At 47.6% G+C, this 21,057-nt stretch overlaps 1 protein-coding gene across 9 annotated transcripts in view; it reads right to left on the reverse strand.

The window, feature by feature from the left end:
* LOC129713554 (hydroxylysine kinase-like) overlaps nt 1-18,405 on the reverse strand; it is a 27,626-nt gene extending 9,221 nt beyond the window's left edge. The window contains exons 1-5 of one of the 9 annotated variants that reach the window (XM_055662691.1): nt 17,570-18,049; nt 17,251-17,334; nt 15,270-15,606; nt 14,968-15,107; nt 13,124-13,307 (exon numbers count right to left, since the gene is read on the reverse strand). In XM_055662691.1, the coding sequence (XP_055518666.1) occupies nt 13,124-13,307; nt 14,968-15,107; nt 15,270-15,606 (661 nt within the window). In that variant the 5' untranslated portion in view covers nt 17,251-17,334; nt 17,570-18,049. Of the gene's footprint in view, nt 1-13,123; nt 13,308-14,967; nt 15,108-15,269; nt 16,659-16,680; nt 17,213-17,250; nt 17,335-17,480; nt 18,050-18,159 lie in introns of those variants that run through there. The other 8 variants (XM_055662688.1, XM_055662689.1, XM_055662693.1 and 5 more) reach the window with 8 other exon arrangements.
* Between the last annotated feature and the right edge of the window lie 2,652 nt (nt 18,406-21,057).

Here is a 21,057-nt window from a genome sequence, read left to right on the forward strand (position 1 = left end):
GAAGGGTAGATCGGAGGTGTTAGTGTTTACAATTGAATAAAAGGGGACTTTGGGGCCATGAGGGAGGAGCTGGCCAAAGTTGACTGGAAAGATGCACTAGCAGGGTTGACAGTAGAACAAAAATGGCAGGTATTTCTAGGAATAATACAGAAGGTGCAGGATCAGCTCATTCCTAGGAGGAAGAAAGATTCCAAGGGGAGAAAGGGACGACCATGGCTAACAAGGGACGACACGAACAGTAGAAAAATTAAAGCGAAGAAGTACAACGTAGCAAAGATGAGCGGGAAGCAAGAGGATTGGGTAATGTGTAAAGAACAACAGAAGATAACCAAAAAAACAATACGGGGAGAATAGATTAGTTACGAAGGTAAGCTAGCCAAGAATATAATGCAGGATAGTAAAAGCTTCTTTAGGTATGTGAAGAGGAAATAATTAGTTGAGACCAAAATTGGACCCTTGAAGACTGAAAAAGGTGAATTTATTATGGGGAACAAGGAAATGGCAGATGAGTTGAACAGGTACTTTGGATCTGTCTTCACTAAGGAAGACACAAACAATCTTCCTGATATAGTAGTGGCCAGAGGATCTGGGGTGACGGAGGAACTGAAGGAAATCCACATTAGGCAGGAAATGGTGTTGGATAGACTGATGGGACTGAAGGCTGCTAAATCCCCAGGGCCTGATGGTCTGCATCCCAGGGTACTTAAGGAAGTTGCTCTAGTAATCGTGGATACATTGGTGATAATTATAGACTCAGGATCAGTTCCTTGACTAATCTTCTGGAATTCTTTGAAGATGTAACTAGGAAAATGGACAAGGGAGAGTCAGTGGATGTAGTATACCTGGACTTTCAGAAAGCATTTGTTAAGGTCCCACATAGGAGATTAGTGGGCAAAATTAGGGCACATGGTATTGTAGGTAGAGTGCTGACATGGATAGAGAATTGGTTGGCAGACAGGAAACAAAGACTAAGGATTAGCAGGTCCCTTTCAGAATGGCAGGCAGTGACTAGTGGGGCACTGCAAGGCTTGGTGCTGGGACTGCAGCTATTTACAATATACATCAATGATTTGGATGAAGGGATTCAAAGTAACATTAGCAAATTTGCAGTTGACACAAAGCTGGATGGCAGTGTGAACTGTGACGAGGATGCTATGAGAATGCAGGGTGACTTTGACAGATTGGGGGAGTCGGCAGATGCATGGCAGATGAAGTTTATTGCGGATAAATGAGAAGTTATCCACTTTGGTAGCAAAAACAGGAAGGCAGATTACTATCTAAATGGCGTCAAGTTGGGAAAAGGGGAAATGCAATGGGATATGCGGGTCCTTGTTCATCAGTCTGTGAAATTAAGCATGCAGGTACAGCAGGCAGTGAAGAAAGCGAATGGCATGTTGGCCTTTATAACAAGAGGAGTCAAGTAAAGGAGCAAAGTGGTCCTTCAGCAGTTGTACAGAGCCCCAGTGAGATCACACCTGGAGTATTGTGTGCAGTTTTGGTCCCCTAATTTGAGGAAGGACATTCTTGCTATTGAGGGAGTGCAGTGTAGGTTTACAAGGTTAATTCCCGGGATGGCGGGACTGTCATATGCAGAGAGAATGGAGCAGCTGGGCTTGTACACTCTGCAGTTTAGAAGGATGAGAGGGTATCTCATTGAAACATATAAGATTTCTAAGGTTTTGGACACGCTAGAGGCAGGAAACATGTTCACAATGTTGGGGGAGTCCAGAACCAGGGGCCACAGTTTAAGAATAAGGAGTAAGCCATTTATATGGTTACTAGACCAAGTGCAGACCCGTTGGGTCTGCTCCTCATAACGCAGCTGTTGCCTACCCGTAGCCCCCACGGGAGACGTGGTCCTCCAACTCAAGCGGCTCAGGAATCAGCAGTACGGCTGTTTTTAAATGGCGTCTTTGAGGCGAGATGCCGGCGCCAGCAGCCGTTATGGTCGCTGGCCAGCAGGAGGCGACAAAATGAGTGAGGGGGGGGGTGGGGGGGGGAGAAGGATTTTATGAAAAATGTGTACGACGAAATTTAATGAGGAGTGGACACTTGGAATGATAAGTGAAATCTCTATTGAAATGGAAAAAATCAGGTCTGCTTCTATGTGTGAGAAGGCAGTTTAGTTTTGAAATATGGGAGGGGGAGAAGGATTTGATGAAAAATGTGTACATAAACATAACGAAATCTAATGAGGAGTGGATAGTTGGAATGAAAAGTGAAATGTGTACCGAAATGGCTGCTTCTATGGGTGAGAAGCCAGTTTATATTTGAAATATGGGGGGGGGGGGGGGGAGAGAAGGATTTGATTAAAAACGTGTACTTAAAGACGACGAAATGTAATGAGGAGCGGATACTTAGAAAGAAAAGTGAAATCTCTACCGAAATGGAAAAGATCTCGGCGATTGTGCGTCTGGATTCGGCGTGGCAAGGAATCAAAGGAAGAAATGCAGCCGGCAGCCGTACATGTAAATGGATCCATTCCAATTGGACATCTGCGAGCATTGGGCATCGTGATTGGACATCTGTGAGCATTGGGCATAATGACATCACACGATGGAACGAATCAAAAGGCAGAAAGGCAGCCGGACGGCAGGCGGCAGCCATAGAGTTTTATATTATAAATAGACGAAGTGCAGTCCCGTTGGGGTCTGTTTCCCTAACGGCGTTTGCGGAGGGGGGGGGGGCTGCGGCATCACACTCACATTAACCACCCCCCAGACACACAGGTGGAGGGAGGGGAGGGAGGGGAGAGGAGGAGGAGGAGGAAACGGGACGGATTTGGGAGGGAAAGGAGAGCGGGGGGTAGGGGGTGAGAGAGGGGGATGGGGAGAGAGATGTGGGGGAGGGGGGGATGGGAAGGGAGGGGAGGAGGGAGGGAGGGGGGGAGAGGGGTGGAGGGAGAGAGGGGAAAGAGTGGGGGAGGGAGAGTGGAGGGGGAAGGGGGAGATGTGGAAGAGTGGGGAGGGAGGAGGAGAGGGGTAGGGGAAAGGGGGCGGGTGGAGAGAGGGAAGGGGGTGGGGTAGAGAGGGGAGGGGGGAGAGGGAGAGAGGGAGAGGGTGAGGAGAGGGAGAGGGGTGAGGAGAGGGAGAGGGGTGAGGAGAGGGAGAGGGGTGAGGAGAGGGAAACATAGAAATTAAGTGCAGTAGTAGGCCATTCGGCCCTTCAATATGATCATGGCTGATCATCCAACTCAGTATCCTGTACCTGCCTTCTCTCCATACCCCCTGATCCCTTTAGCCACAAGGGCCACATCTAACTCCCTCTTAAATATAGCCAATGAACTGGCCTCAACTACCTTCTGTGGCAGAGAATTCCAGAGACTCACCACTCTCTGTGTGAAAAATGTTTTTCTCATCCCTGTCCTAAAGGAATTCCCCCTTATCTTTAAACTGTGACCCCTTGTTCTGGACTTCCTCAACATCTGGAACAATCTTCCTGCATCTAGCCTGTCCAACCCCTTAAGAATGTTGTACGTTTCTATAAGATCTGCTCTCAATCTTCTAAATTCTAGCGAGTACAAGCCGAGTCTATCTAGTCTTTCTTCATATGAAAGTCCTGACATCCCAGGAATCAGTCTGGTGAACCTTCTCTGTACTCCCTCTATGGCAACAATGTATTTGAGCATTGGGCATTGTGACATCACACGATGGAACCTTCACCATTGGCTGGGGCTCCTGCAAAGACATATGTAAATGAATCCATTCCGATTGGACATCTGTGAGCATCGGGCATTGTGACATCACACGATGGAACATTCACCATGGGCTGGTGCTGCTTCTATGGGTGAGAAGCCAGTTTATTTTTGAAATATCGAGGTGTGGGGGGGTGAAGGATTTGACTAAAAAAGTGTACTTAAACACGACAAAATGTAATGAGGAGCGGATACTTAGAAAGAAAAGTGAAATCTCTACCGAAATGGAAAAAAGATGTCGGCGATTCTGCGTCCGGTTTCGGAGTTGCGGGGAATCAAAGGAAGAAACGCGGCCGGAAGCCGTACATGCAAATGGATCCATTCCGATTGGACGTCCGCGAGCGTCAGGCATCGCGATTGGACGTCCGCGAGCATCGGCATTGTGACATCGCACGGCGGGAACGAATCGAAAGGCGGGAAGGGATCCGTACGGCAGGCGGTCGGATGGGGCGAGAGTTTTAATATTATACTAGACCAAGTGCAGACCCGTTGGGGTCTGCTCCCCCAATGGTGTGATCCCCCAACCCAATATTCCACCATGCACCCGTCTCCTCCAACGGAACTGAAGCCGTTCCAAATGTAAGATTCCAGCACTCCCCTGCCTCACTGAGCAGTGGATTGAAAAAAAAATCGAATTGCACCTCTCCTGCCTGCTGCAGCAGTTCCAATTGCAATACCAATTGGCCCTCCCCCTCCTGTTGAAGCACGGTGTGATATCCCATTGAGGTGAAAAGTTCAGAGTGTTCCTGTCTTGCAACTTTGTATTGAAGTGTGTTGGAAGCTGATAGGAAGGAGCAGCCGTCAACGAATCAAAAGGCAGAAAGGCAGCTGGACGGACGGACGGCAGGCGGCAGCCACAGAGTTTTATATAATAACTAGACCAAGTGCAGACCCGTTGGGTCTGTTTCCCCAACAGCGTTTGCGGGGGGGGGGGGGGGGGGGGTGGGGGGGGGGAGTAAGGGCTGCGGCATCACACTGAAATTAACCACCCCCAAAACTCACAGGGGGGGGGAGGGGGGGGGGGGGGTGTGGGTGAGAAGAGGGAGGGAGGGGAGAGGAGGAGGAGGAGGAAACATGACAGATTTTGGGAGGGAAAGGAGAGCGGGGTAGGGGGTGAGAGAGGGGGATGGGGAGAGAGATGTGGGGGAGGGGGGGATGGGAAGGGAGGGGAGGAGGGGGAGAGGGGTGGTGTGGGGAGAGACGGGAAAGAGTGGGGGAGGGAGGAGGGGAGAGGGGTATGGGGAAGGGGGGAGGGTGGGGGGGGGAGGGGAAGGGGGGGGTGGGGTAGAGAGGGAAGGGGGGCGAGGGAGAGAGGGAGAGGGGTGAGGGAGAGGGGTGAGGAGAGGGAGAGGGGTGAGGAGAGGGAAACATAGAAATTAAGTGCAGTAGTAGGCCATTCGGCCCTTCGAGCCTGCACCACCATTCAATATGATCATGGATGATCATCCAACTCAGTATCCTAGAAACATAGAAACATAGAAATTAGGTGCAGGAGTAGGCCATTCGGCCCTTCGAGCCTGCACCGTCATTAAATATGATCATGGCTGATCATCCAACTCAGTATCCCGTACCTGCCTTCTCTCCATACCCCTTGATCCCTTAGCCACAAGGGCCACATCTAACTCCCTCTTAAATATAGCCAATGAACTGGCATCAACTACCTGTACCTGCCTTCTCTCCATACCCCCTGATCCCTTTAGCCACAAGGGCCACATCTAACTCCCTCTTAAATATAGCCAATGAACTGGCCTCAACTACCTTCTGTGGCAGAGAATTAGAAACATAGAAATTAGGTGCAGGAGTAGGCCATTCGGCCCTTCGAGCCTGCACCGCCATTCAATATGATCATGGCTGATCATCCAACTCAGTATCCTGTACCTGCCTTCTCTCCATACCCCCTGATCCCCTTAGCCACAAGGGCCACATCTAACTCCCTCTTAAATATAGCCAATGAAACTGGCCTCAACTACCCTCTGTGGCAGAGAGTTCCAGAGATTCACCACTCTCTGTGTGAAAAAAGTTCTTCTCATCTCGGTTTTAAAGGATTTCCCCTTTATCCTTAAGCTGTGACCCTTGTCCTGGACTTCCCTAACATCGGGAACAATCTTCCTGCATCTAGCCTGTCCAACCCCTTAAGAATTTTGTACGTTTCTATAAGATCCCCTCTCAATCTTCTAAATTCTAGAGAGTATAAACCAAGTCTATCCAGTCTTTCTTCATAAGACAATCTTTCTTCATAAGACAGTCCTGACATCCCAGGAATCAGTCTGGTGAACCGTCTCTGCACTCCCTCTATGGCAATAATGTCCTTCCTCAGATTTGGAGACCAAAACTGTACGCAATACTCCAGGTGTGGTCTCACCAAGACCCTGTACAACTGCAGTAGAACCTCTCTGCTCCTATACTCAAATCCTTTTGCAATGAAAGCTAACATACCATTCACTTTCTTTACTGCCTGCTGCACCTGCATGCCTACCTTCAATGACTGGTGTACCATGACACCCAGGTCTCGCTGCATCTCCCCCTTTCCCAATCGACCACCATTTAGATAATAGTCTGCTTTCCTGTTTTTGCCACCAAAATGGATAACCTCACATGTATCCACATTATATTGCATCTGCCAAACATTTGCCCACTCACCCAGCCTATCCATGTCACCCTGCAGTCTCCTAGCATCCTCCTCACAGCTAACACTGCCCCCCAGCTTAGTGTCATCCGCAAACTTGGAGATATTGCCTTCAATTCCCTCATCCAGATCATTAATATATATTGTAAATAGCTGGGGTCCCAGTACTGAGCCTTGGGGTACCCCACTAGTCACTGCCTGCCATTGTGAAAAGGACCCGTTAACTCCTACTCTTTGCAGAATTCCAGAGATTCACCACTCTCTGTGTGAAAAATATTTTTCTCATCTCGGTCATAAAGGATTTCCCCCTTATCCTTAAACTGTGACCCCCTGTTCTGGACTTCCCCAACATCTGGAACAATCTTCCTGCATCTAGCCTGTCCAACCCCTTAAGAATTTTGTAAGTTTCTATAAGATTCCCCCTCAATCTTCTAAAATCTAGCGAGTACAAGCCAAGTCTATCCAGTCTTTCTTCATTTGAAAGTCCTGACATCCCAGGAATCAGTCTGTTGAACCTTCTCTGTACTCCCTCTATGGTCTGTTTCCCCAACGGCGTTTGCGGGGGGGGGTGAGAAGAGGGGAGGGAGGAGGAGGAAACGGGATAGATTTGGGAGGGAAAGGAGAGCGGGGTAGGGGGTGAGAGTGATGGGGAGAGAGCTTTGGGGGAGGGGGGAGGGGGAGGGAGGGGAGCAGGGGGGATGGGGAGGAGGGGGGGGGGGGAAAGAAAGAGGGGAAAAGAGTGGGGAGGGAGGAGGAGAGGGGGTAGCGGGAGTGATGGAAGAGGGATAGGGGAAGGGGGTGTGGGGGGAGAGAAGGTAGGGGGTGGGGTAGAGAGGGAAGGGGGGGGGGGGGGAGAGGGATGGGAGAGGGGTGAGGAGAGGGGGAGGAGGAGAGAGAGGGAGAGAAGTGGAAGAGTGGGGAGGGAGGGAGGGGTAGGGGGGTAGAGGGGGTGGGAGGGGTAGAAGAGGGACAGAGGGGTAGGGGGAAGGGGGTAGTGGTAGAGAGGGAAGGGGGGGGGTGGTGGTAGAGAGGGAAAGGGGGAGTGGGGGAGAGAAAGAGAGATGGGTGGCAGAGGGAGAGGGGTGAGGAGAGGCACACATAGAAACATAGAAATTAAGTGCAGTAGTAGGCCATTCGGCCCTTCGAGCCTGCACCATTCTCCATTCAATATTGAATTGAATTGAATTGAATTTCCTTTATTGTCATTTAGACCTTACGGTCTGAACGAAATTTCGTGCCTGCAGTCATACATACAATGATACAATAATGAACAACAATAAACACAAATTAACATCCACCACAGTGAGTCCTCCAAACACCTCCTCACTGTAGTGGAGGCAAAAATCTTAGGGCTGCAGTCTCTTCCCTCTTCTCCCTCTGCGCTGAGGCAATTCCCCACCGGGCGATGGTATAAACAGTCCCGCAGCTCACCGAACCCCGCGAACGGGCCGGTTCAAACACTGCGGCCCGGGGTGGTCGAAGCCGCCGCACCTCCAGTCCAGCACACGCAGCCGCCGGCCCGCGGCTGAACCCAGGACTCTGGACACCGCCGCCAGAACGTCGTCCCAGCCACCGGGGCACCGTCCCAGCCCCCGGACCGGATCGCCCTCACGTGAGTACCGTTCCACCCTCAGGCTGGGCCACTCCGACGGGAGTGCCGTTCCACCCTCAGGCTGGGCCACTCCGACGGGAGTGCCGTTCCTCCCTCGGGCTGGGCCACTCCAGCGGGAGTGCCGTTCCACCCTCAGGCTGGGCCACTCCAGCGGGAGTGCCGTTCCACCCTCAGGCTGGGCCACTCCAGCGGGAGTGCCGTTCCACCCTCAGGCTGGGCCACTCCAGCGGGAGTGCCGTTCCTCCCTCAGGCTGGGCCACTCCGGCGGGAGTGCCGTTATGATCGCACTAGATATGATCACGGCTGATAGAAACATAGAAATTAGGTGCAGGAGTAGGCCATTCGGCCCTTCGAGCCTGCACCGCCATTCAATATGATCATGGCTGATCATCCAACTCAGTATCCTGTACCTGCCTTCTCTCCATACCCCATGATCCCTTTAGCCACAAGGGCCACATCTAACTCCCTCTTAAATATAGCCAATGAACTGGCCTCAATTACCTTCTGTGGCAGAGTGTTCCAGAGATTCACCACTCTCTGTGTGAAAAAAGTTCTTCTCATCTCGGTTTTAAAGGATTTCCCCCTTATCCTTAAGCTGTGACCCCTTGTCCTGGACTTCCCTAACATCGGGAACAATCTTCCTGCATCTAGCCTGTCCAACCCCTTAAGAATTTTGTAAGTTTCTATAAGATCCCCTCTCAGTCTCCTAAATTCTAGAGAGTATAAACCAAGTCTATCCAGTCTTTCTTCATAAGACAGTCCTGACATCCAAGGAATCAGTCTGGTGAACCGTCTCTGCACTCCCTCTATGGCAATAATGTCCTTCCTCAGATTTGGAGACCAAAACTGTACGCAATACTCCAGGTGTGGTCTCACCAAGACCCTGTACAACTGTAGTAGAACCTCCCTGCTCCTATACTCAAATTCTTTTGCAATGAAAGCTAACATACCATTCGCTTACTTTACTGCCTGCTGCACCTGCATGCCTACCTTCAATGACTGGTGTACCATGACACCCAGGTCTCGCTGCATCTCCCCCTTTCCCAATCGGCCACCATTTAGATAATAGTCTGCTTTCCCGTTTTTGCCACCAAAATGGATAACCTCACATTTATCCACATTATACTGCATCTGCCAAACATTTGCCCACTCACCCAGCCTATCCAAGTCACCTTGCAGTCTCCTAGCATCCTCCTCACAGCTAACACTGCCCCCCAGCTTAGTGTCATCCGCAAACTTGGAGATATTGCCTTCAATTCCTCATCCAGATCATTAATATATATTGTAAATAGCTGGGATCCCAGCACTGAGCCTTGCGGTACCCCACTAGTCACTGCCTGACATTGCTGATACTATGGGTGAGATGCCAGTTTTTTTTTTGAAATATTGGGGGGGGGGGGGGGGGGGGGGGGGGGGGGGGGGATGAGAAGGATTTGATTAAAAATGTCTACATAAATACGACAAAATGTAATCAGGAGTTTCTATAAGATCCTCCCTCAATCTTCTAAAATCTAGCGAGTACAAGCCGAGTCTATCCAGTCTTTCTTCATATGAAAGTCCTGACATCCCAGGAATCAGTCTGGTGAACCTTAACCATATAACCATATAACAATTACAGCACGGAAACAGGCCATCTCGACCCTTCTAGTCCGTGCCGAACACGTATTCTCCCCTAGTCCCATATACCTGCACTCAGACCATAACCTTCCATTCCTTTCCCGTCCATATAACTATCCAATTTATTTTTAAATTATAAAAACGAACCTGCCTCCACCACCTTCACTGGAAGCTCATTCCACACAGCCACCACTCTCTGAGTAAAGAAGTTCCCCCTCATGTTACACCTAAACTTCTGTCCCTTAATTCTCATGTCATGTCCCCTTGTTTGAATCTTCCCTACTCACAGTGGGAAAAGCTTATCCACGTCAACTCTGTCTATCCCTCTCATCATTTTAAAGACCTCTATCAAGTCCCCCCTTAACCTTCTGCGCTCCAAAGAATAAAGCCCTAACTTGTTCAACCTCTCTCTGTAACTTAGTTGCTGAAACCCAGGCAACATTCTAGTAAATCTCCTCTGTACTCTCTCTATTTTGTTGACATCCTTCCTATAATTAGGCGACCAAAATTGTACACCATACTCCAGAATTGGCCTCACCAATGCCTTGTACAATTTTTATCATTACATCCCAACTTCTATACTCACTGCTCTGATTTATAAAGGCCAGCACACCAAAAGCTTTCTTTACCACCCTATCTACATGAGATTCCACTTTCAGGGAACTGTGCACAGTTATTCCCGGATCCCTCTGTTCACCTGCATTCTTCAATTCCCTACCATTTACCATGTAATTCCCTACCATTTACCATGTAAGAGGAGAGAAGTGGGAGAGTGGGGAGGAAGGGGTAGAGAGACTGGTGGAAGAGGGGCAGAGTGGTAGGGGAAGGGGGTTGGGTAGAGAGGGAAGGGGGTGGGGGAGAGAGAGAGAGATGGGTGGCAGAGGGAGAGAGAGAGGGACACATAGAAACATAGAAATTAAGTGCAGGAGTAGGCCATTCGGCCCTTCGAGTCTGCACCGCCATTCAATATGATCACGGCTGATCATCCAACTCAGTATCCCGTACCTGCCTTCTCTCCATACCCCCTGATCCCTTTAGCCACAAGGGCCGCATCTAACTCCCTCTTAAATATAGCCAATAAACTGGCCTCAACTACCTTCTGTGGCAGAGAGTTCCAGAGATTCACCACTCTCTGTGTGAAAAATGTTCTTCTCATCTCGGTTTTAAAGGATTTCCCCCTTATCATCAAAGACCCACACCATCCTGGCCACACATTCATCTCCCTGCTACCTTCAGGTAGAAGGTACAGGAGCCTGAAGACTGCAACAACCAGGTTCAGGAATACCTACTTCCCCACAGCCATCAGGCTATTAAGCCTGGCTCGGACAAAACTCTGACAGAATGACAGTTAGTGAAGAATTTGAATAATCGCTGAGCGTTCTCTATGGCAACAATGTATTTGAGCATTGGGCATTGTGACATCACACGATGGAACGTTCACCGGGGCTGTGGCTCCTGCAAAGGCAGATGTAAATTAATCCATTCTGATTGGACATCTGTGAGCATCGGGCATTGTGACATCACACGATGGAACGTTCACAGGGGGCTGCTTGTGTGGGTGAGAATCCAGTTTATTTTTGAAAAATATTGAGGTGGGGGGGGGGGGGGGGGGGGGGGATGTAGGATTTGATTTAAAAAAGTACTTAAACACGACGAAATGTAATGAGGAGCGGATACTTAGAAAGAAAAGCGAAATCTCTACCGAAATGGAAAAGACGTCGGCAATTCTGCGTCCGGTTTCGGAGTTGCGGAGAATCAACGGAAGAAACGCGGCGGGAAAGCCGTACATGCAAATGGATCCATTCCGATTGGACGTCCACGAGCATCGGGCATTGTGACATCGCACGGCGGGAATGAATCGAAAGGCAGGAAGGGATCCGTACTGCAGGCAGGCGGACTGATTTGACTTTTATATAATAGATAGATAGATTATATATTATATGATAAGATAGATAGATAGATAGATAGATAGATAGATAGATAGATAGATAGATAGATAGATAGATAGATAGATAGATAGATAGATAGATAGATAGATAGATAGATAGATAGATAGATAGATAGATAGATAGATAGATAGATAGATAGATAGATAGATAGATTTGGTTACCGAAAATGGTTATATGGTTAAAATACTATTTAAAAATGACACAATAAATTTAGAACGGAGACGAGGAAACACTTTTTCCCACAGAGAGTTGTGAGTCTGTGTAATTCTCTGCCTTAGAGGGCAGTGGAGGCAGGTTCTCTGGATGCTTTCAAGAGAGAGCTAGATAGGCCTCTTAAAAATAGCGGAGTCAGGGGATATGGGGAGGAGGCAGGAACGGGGTACTGATTGGGAATGATCAGCCATGATCACATTGAATGGCGGTGCTGGCTCGAAGGGCCGAATGGCCTACTCCTGCACCTATTGTATATTGTCCTGTCACTCCCCGGGAAGGTCCGCCTCATCCTGCACCATCGCATCTTTACTGGAGCTGATGGACGCTCTAGATGGCTGGCGGAGGTCTCTAACCGGACGCAATTTCGGAGGGAACGAAAATGGCCCGGCCCAGCTCAGCCCGGCCTCTCTCTCCCCCCTTTCCCCCCCCCCGCCCACACACCCTCCCCAACAACCAACCCCACCACACACAAACCCCTCCGCCACACAACCCCCCTGCCCACAAATACCTCCCTCCCCCCCACACACCCCCCTCCCCCCTAACCCCCCCCTCCTCCTCCGCTCCCACCCCCTCCCACACACATACACACCTCCCCTCTCAACCCCAGACCACATCCCCCCTCCCCCACTCCAACCTCCCCCCCCTCATACACCTCCCTGCCCGCACACAACCTCCCTCCCCTCCTACCCCACAACCCCCCTGCCACACACCCCACCCACTTCCCTCCCCCGTCCCCTCCTCTCCTCCCACACATGAAGAGGAGGGGGAGGGAGTGCTCGTGGATGAGGGGAAATGAGCCGTTCCTGCGCAGTTAGGGGCTATGGATGAGTGGTGGAATATTGCATTGCAGGAACGGGTCGCGTTGGGGGAAGGGGTGAGTGGTGGAATATTGCATTGCAGGAACGGGTTGCGTTGGGGGAAGGGGTGAGTGGTGGAATATTGCATTGGGGAATGGGTTGCGTTGGGTGACCAGGGTGACTGAGACCCAACGGATCCCACTTAGTCTAGTTCATCCCTAAAAGGTAATATGTACTCCTCACTGTACCAGGATTGATCCTCTGGTTGGATTTTAATGATAGAGTGAGGAATATGCCAGACCATGAGGTTACAAAGTATAGGCACAAAATGTTGGAGTAACTATGCCGGACAGGCAGCATCTCTTAACTCTCATAGAAACATAGAAACATAGAAATTAGGTGCAGGAGTAGGCCATTCGGCCCTTCGAGCCTGCACCGCCATTCAATATGATCATGGCTGATCATCCAACTCAGTATCCCGTACCTGCCTTCTCTCCATACCCCCTGATCCCCTTAGCCACAAGGGCCACATCTAACTCCCTCTTAAATATAGCTCTCCATCTGATCTGAAATGTCATTCTGTTACCCTCATGATCAAGAAAGATAGGCACTTACTTTTATGAAAGTTGTTGATATTTGGATGTATCTTCTTCACAAATTGCTGAATAATTTGCTCCACAATTTGGCGATCACTGGTGTTCTTCACTGCGGACAGGTACTTGTGCAGCTGGTGAGTATTTGAAAGGTTCCAGATGTCAGAATCTCTCTGCAGGCTCTTAATGTTGGGGTGCTTGAATTCCTAATGATTGGACAAGTCCGTTAAGCTCAACCATCACCAGTGCAGTTTTGAGGTAACGTCAAGAGAATTGTCAAGAAATTGTCAAGAAATTCTGTCCTTCTGTTAAAACTTAATACCAACCAGGGTTAGATACTGACAAAGTTCGTCATGTTTAGGGGATAGATCTTCAAAGTTGGATCACGATGAACAGACCAATGCACTTTGGATAATGGATATGTGAGGTTAACTCATTGTAAACAACCAGAAGTTCAATACAAATGTTCACAACACAATGTACAAAGTCACCTACCTCTGGCTAGTCCTTTCTCCCAAAGGCCCAACATTAATTAGGCGTCTGCATCTACTGTGGCATCGTATTATAAGACAAAAGCTTGTGGTGGACTATAAAAGTTACACAATGAAATGTGTAGGGAGAAACTGCAGATGCTGGTTTACACTGAAGATAGACGCAAAATGCTGGAGTAACTCAGCGGGACAGGCAGCATCTCTAGATAGAAGGAATGGGTGACATTTCAGGTTGAGAAGTCGAAAGAACGGTCACGACCTGAAACGTCACACATTCCTTCTCTCCAGAGATGCTACTGTCTCGCTGAGTTACTCCTGCATTTTGTGTCTCCACAATGAAATGTCCCACCCAGCTGGTACCAAAGCAATGAAGGGTTAATTGAACAATTTACATATATCTTTCAAACAAAATATAGGAAAATACTAAAATGTTCAAAACTCTACCAATTTCAATTATTAGACAATGACTGTCTGACACAAGTCAAGTTCAAGTTCAAGTTCAAGTGAGTTTATTGTCATGTTTCCCTGTATAGGACAATGAAATTCTTGCTTTGCTTAAGCACAGAAAAATAGTAGGCATTTACTACAAAACAGATAAATGTGCCCATATACCATGATATAAATATATACACACATGAATAAATAAACTGGTAAAGTGCAATAACAGAAAGTGGTTATTAATAATCAGAGTTTTGTCCGAGCCAGGTTTAATAGCTTGATGGCTGTGGGGATTCCTGTTCCTGAACCTGGTTGGTGCAGTCTTCAGGTTCCTGTACCTTCTACCTGAAGGTAGCGGGGAGATGAGTGTGTGGCCAGGATGGTGTGGGTCTTTGATGATACTGCCAGCCTTTTTGAGGCAGCGACTGCGATAAATCCCCTCGATGGAAGGAAGGTCAGAGCCGATGATGGACTGGGCAGTGTTTACTACTTTTTGTACTCTTTTCCTCCCCAGGGGGAACGTACATTCTACGCACTTCCACGAGTTTGATTTTTTTTTTAAACTCGGGAGAGCTCTTGAATGATCTCGTACAGTAGGACAGGGCTTTTAGTCCCGTCTCTCCCCCTTTTCCAGCTTTCTTCTCCTCTCGCCTCTCCATAATCAGTCTGAAGAAGGGTCTCGATCCGAAACGCCACCTTTCCACCTTCTCTAAAGACACTGCCTGATCTGCTGAGCGACTCCAGCAATTTGTGACCTTTTGTGTAAATAAGAAGGAAGCCTTTTAAAACAAACTGCTTCAAAATGTACTGATTGTTTCAAGATGCAAAGTAGTTCTGATCTGTCACCACAAGATGGCGCTTCTTGAACAACACAAGCAAACTGGTTTCAGACACGGCTTATTCAGAGAATGGCTGGAAGTTGAATAAATGGATTTACCGTCAGAGCTTTGTTAATCTGAGCAAGTGTTCGGCCAATTTTGTACAGGATCTGTGAGTCTGCAGAGATCCCCAGTAGTTGAGTTCCTGACAGGTAGGTCAACAATCGGACCATGTAGTTCTTATATTCTTCACCACAACCTTCAATATAAAGAATACAGTTTTCTTGTCATGTACTCTGTTTTATCCTTCTGAAGCTGAAAATATGTTTCTGATTAGTTCTAGTATTTTCAGAGAATTATGAAAATGTGGACAATTGTCAAACATCAGAAAATGCAGAGAAACCAAATGAATGAAACTCACTGATTGTCTCCAGGGACAGAATCTTGCCATCAATGGTTGGGATTGGTGTGGTTGTAGGAAAACCTTTCTGGTTTAGGAACATCATGACTCGCGTTTGTACTTCCACCAAATCAGCGTATTGGCTGTCGTCAGTGTTCAGAACCTTGAGGACGTAGCTCTCCCCGTGATCTCCACCTTCCTGGGTCTCGCACACCAGGACGTGGAAGTTCTGGTCCATGTAACTGGGCAGTGGTTTGACTTCTGAAACCTTCAGGCCGTACAACCGTCCGACCAACTCCACCACCTGGGCCTCACTCAATGAGGGTCTGATTACAGCAGCTTCATCGGAGTCAGACATCTGAAAGAGGAGAAGAATGAAACACATTAAATAAGTGAATGTCACACTCTGTGGAAACTGCAGTATGACCAAGGTTAGGATAGCTGTGCAGCACAACAACCTTTAGTCATTCATTGACGAACATCAATGTCCCTGATAGGTACTCATTGACGTACCCCAACCATACTACATGGTCCTTGATATTGAAAAGTAAATAAAGGATTAAATAGAATGTAGGTTTACTTGTATTAGTGTTACTGCATTTGTATATCAATGTTTTGAGAACGTATTGTTATTGATGATAGGAAATTAGAAAGTGTGCACAATTCCAAGGGTCAAAATCTGTATTAAAATTTAACTGTTCTGAGTATTGAAGGGTACTACAGACTTTCACTAAAAACTGCACATATGAGAACTAACTATGGAATTCAACTGACAACTTTCACACAGACTTTCACAATTCTATTTGGGATCTTGTTGCCTGTGGCCTTGAGTTTGCACGCTGTTCTTTACCACTGTGTTCAACTGACTTATTTTCAGACATTTAACCACTTTGAGTGAACTGACCCCATCAATTCTCTGCAAACTCCTACAATTTGTAATTTGCAGATGGATCTGCCCCCTAGCTGAACATGAAGCACGGGCACCCCCTCAACAGCGTACACGTCAATCCGCAGGGGAACATTTTTTATAATCCAATCCTATAATAAATCAGAATTTGGAATTGAGGTTTGGAAATTGTTGGACTACTCTGGCATTTTTAATATTTTACATTTTCACACTCAGTCACAGTCATAGCATGGAAAGGCCCTTCAGCCCAATTCATCAATGCTGACCAAGGTATCTTTTGCTCGTCCCATTGTCATCACCATGCAACTGAACTCTTACAATTTGTATTCTTTCCCCAAACACACTTTAATTACCTGTGCCCAAGGTGAGCAGCACAGTTCAGTTTCCGCACTGCTCTAAAATTCAGCTCGCAAACATCTGCCTTTACACAGATATTGACTGATTTAAATTTTAAATCACAATAAGTTCTTAAAAACACTAATATCTAAAAAAAACTACTTTCAGAGTCCGAAGAAGTGTCTTGACCTGAAAAGTCACCTATTCCTTCGTTCCATAGATGCTGCTTCACCCGTTGAGTTTCTCCACCACCTTCAATTTTACCAGCATCTGCAGTTCTTTCTTAAACATGATATTCAATACTCTATTTGTATTTAATCTTGGTAAAGAGAACGCTCTAGGGCTTGTCATGTGTTGTTACAGCTGGCTGCGCTTCAAATGAACTTCTTCTTCTTTCATGTGGCGTGCACAGCCTAAAGTTGTTGGACAATTTGTTCTATTTGATCTTCCGTTTGTGCACGTCGAGTTGATTGCATTAGTCGAAACATGGCGGACCACGTGAAGGTTGCAATCTTCCACCCCACATCAAAGGATGACTCTCAAGAACCTTGTACTGTACGGTTCAACGCATGTTCAATATGTTTAAAGTCTGGTATCCCCACATCAACCAAAACTCATTTCAAATCAGCATGTCAAAAAACAGGCCATTGTTAGCTGTAGCTGGGTGAGAATGAAAGCTGCTGTGATTTGGGAGGGGGGAGGGATGGAGAGAGAGGGAGTGCAGGGGTTACTTGAAGTTAGAGAAATCAATACTCATACCACTGGGCTGTAAGCTGCCCAATCAAAATATGAGATGCTGTTCCTCCAATTTGCGTTTAGCCTCACTCTGACAATTGAGGAGACCTAGGACAGAAAGGTGTATGCGGTAATGGGAAGGAGAATTAAAGTGTTTAGCAACTGGCAATTTAGCTAACATTTCATAATTCACCCCGTTCCCTTCCAACCATATCCCTCCCCACGACGTTACATTCTAATATATTCATACTTACTTTATTAGCCAAGTATGTTTTGCAACATACGAGGAATTTGATTTGCTATACAGTCATACTAATAAAAAGCAACAGAACACAAAAAATACATTTTAACATAAACTTTCACCCGAGTGACTCCTCCACATTCCTCACTGTGATGGAAGGTGAAAAAAAGTTCAATCTCTTCCCTTTTTGTTCTCCCGTGGTTGGGGGCCACTAGCCTTCCGTTGACGGGATGATCTTGACTCCAGTAGCCGGCAGCGAGCCCTCCGCATCGGATCGATCAGCTCCTGCATCAGTGGGATGTCAGCTCCCCCACGCCGGTGATCGACACTGGGTCGGGGCTGGTCAAAACCTTCTGCGACTATGAAGCTCCCGACTCAATCTCTCCCGAGACTGCGAGTCCTTGAGCTTAAAGTCTGCAGGCCGCGGTTGGAGCATCGATCCCAGGCAAGGGATGTGCCCCGAAGGTAAGTCCACGCCCTGTGGTGGGGCTGAAAGTCAGTCAAGTCAAGTCAAGTCAAGTCAAGTTTATTTGTCACATACACATACGAGATGTGCAGTGAAATGAAAGTGGCAATGCTCGCGGACTTTTGTGCAAAAAGCAAAACAACCTATAAACACAATCATAACACACATATACCTTTACATAATAAATGCAAACACATTAAACACGCATTTTACTATCATAACATACCAGCTCTGTAGCCGTATCTGAGTGTTGTTCTCTGCTTCAACTCAGGTTGGTACTGTGACTGCAGAGGAATTTCCACAGCATACATTTTATTTGTAAAGAGCAGCCCTCTGAGCAGACCCGAGCTAAGGAATCTAGGAGTCATAAATAAGAGCACAGCACCAACAAATCAGGTACTAACACCTGAGATGAAACAGACTGTTCAACACCAGAACAACTTCAGGGAGTTATTTTGTCCTCCAGCAAACAGCCAGATACGTCCAATTTCTCCAACACATTCAGTTGCCACCCAGTGTGCTTCATCAGGGAGTGTTGGATAGATAAATAATGCAGAAAAAAAGGGTGTGCAGAATGACAAAAGTTGTATAAACAGGCCCCGGGTCAGTAATTTAATTCAGTGTTACAAAGCTGATGACCCATAACCAAACGTTTAAGTGAAGCATTCGTTCCTTGGCCATCATCCCACCATAAACAAATAGAAATAGGGAAGATGGAACGGGTGGAAGATAAATGTACAGAGGAGGGGAAAGGAACAGAGTGATGGGTGGTGGGAGAAATGTGTCTGCACTTTCAGGTTTTGTAACACTGAAAGAATTAGAATACTGATTAGACCGATCGCCCCCAATTGGGCCCCGCGCCTAAGGGGGGCCCCGCACTAGAGTAATCCAAAGCTCCGCTCTAGGATTTTTGGAGTAATGTACTCTCGGCTCGGGTAGATCTACCCCGGGTGGAGGGGGGAGAGACAGGTGGAGAGAGAGTAGAGGGGTGGAAGGGGATGAAAGGGGTAGACATGGAGGACGGAGTACGGGGGAATGGAGAAGGGAGAGAGGAGGCGGTCTCTCACGGTCCCAGGGCAGCGTTCCCACCCCTCCAGTCGCCGTGCTTCATGCACACAGCCCCGGCTCCACCCCTCTCTCTCCCCAGGAAGACACGGTGAACAATACAGGGAGGGCCGGACCGGGGTTTGGAGCAATGTTTACAAACCTCGGCCTCAGCCACATGCGTTCGCCCTGACCCCGGCATCCGCTCCCGCCGCCGGCCCTCTCCTCTTCCCTTCCCTTCTTCCCTCCCTCACTTCTCCCTCTCACTTTTCCCTTCTCTTTTTCCCTCCCTCCCTTCTTTCTCTCCTTCCTCCATTCTCTCCCTCCCTCCCTTCTCTCATTCCCTCCCACACACACACACATCACGCACAGACCAACTCACATACACACATACACAACTAAGTTAGAGTGGGGTAGAAGCCCAAAGGGTAGGATGGGGCTGAAGCTCAAAATTTAATGCCTGGACTGGTTTGACAGGATCTAGTTAATTACATTTTTTTTTTCATTTTACAGTCACTAAAACAAGTGTTATTGTAACTATGAACTTTTCAGAGGTGAGCTACACATTTTGTTTGTTACTTGTAGGCTTACATGTATGTAATTTTATATTAAAATGTAGCTTAGATCTGTTTGGTCCATGAACTCGCAGGCACTTTTTAAGCACACATTTTGATTACTATCCATTCTACCAGAGATATGAAGTCTATAATAAACTTTATTTGTATTTCTATGATTCTACAGACCTTGGCTGGGAACCTGGGGCTCACCAAAATTGTTCCCAATTGGGCCCCGCAACTCCTAAGGCCGGCCCGGATTCTACTCCTCTAAAGAGGGTGGTGTTGCCTTCCCATGGATTCCAGTGGGCTGTAACACAGAACGTGTAATCTTCACAGTCAGAGAGATGTCTGCAGTCCTATTCTGAGAGTAAATCCTCGATTATCCCAGTAGTCAGCGCAGAATGGAAAGCCAGCAGGATTCCATTCATTATTCCATTCCATTATTGTCATGTGTCCTATCTGGGCCACATGATAATAAACTCTCTTGAATCTTGAATCACTATCGATCTGCTGTGGCAGTAAGCAAATTGAAGTGGGTCCAGGTCAACACTGAGGCAGGAGTTGATTTTGTACCACAACCAATCTCTCGAAGCACTTCATCACAATGCGTGTGTAGGAAGGAACTGCAGATGCTGGTTTACACTGAAGATAGACGCAAATTAACTCAGCGGGACAGGCAGCATCTCTGGATAGAAGGTTTTGGGTCGAGACCCTTCTTCACAATGGTGTGAGTGTCACTGTTCAGTGGCTGTTGAGGAATGTCACCTTGCTCTTCTTGGGAACCAGCATGCTAAATATCTTTCCGAAGGGAGCAGGGACGTCCGATATGGCTGCCTGTTGGTAGAGTTTCTGTATTACCAGCAAGATTCCTACATCCAGTAGTTTTATTCCACCCAGCCCTCCACCGAGGCTGTTGTTGTCAACCACCTCAATTAACAATTGAACGTAGATGCACTGTACCATTCCCTCCATTCCGCTGCTTCATTCAAAGCTATTCTGACAATATTTTCGGCACAGGTGCCTCTGAGATTTTTTCCTTCTTAAACCATGGCTTCCCCTCCACCATAGCTAAGAGTCCTTTTGCATGCACCACTGTATCTCTAAACTAAACTAAACTAAACTAAACTAAACTAAATTCCCAGGTGATGAACAAGACCGCTCACCCCCAACAGACTGGTTCCACCAAGATGCAGTACAGAATTTACCACTGGGTGCTTTCTCAGTCCAATGTGGTATGTTGCACATCCTCAGGGAAATACCTTATAACATTGTCAGATGAGCTGCTACTTCAACTTATCATCTGTGACCTGGATGCGCAGTTTCATCCTCAACATTAAAAAGGCAGGCAAACAGATCTACACTCTGATAAAATGGAAAGATGAGGCTGGAATTTCAACCGTCGAGGAAGAAGAGTGGACGAAAATCAGAACAATAACCCAGTTAGCATGACAGGGCAACAAGACACTTCGTAACAAACACAGTGATTAGGCAGGAGAGGGCCATTCTGCCACTCAAGCTTGCCC

This window comes from Leucoraja erinacea, chromosome 36 (assembly GCF_028641065.1).
Source record: "Leucoraja erinacea ecotype New England chromosome 36, Leri_hhj_1, whole genome shotgun sequence".
Taxonomy (NCBI): Eukaryota; Metazoa; Chordata; class Chondrichthyes; order Rajiformes; family Rajidae; genus Leucoraja; species Leucoraja erinaceus.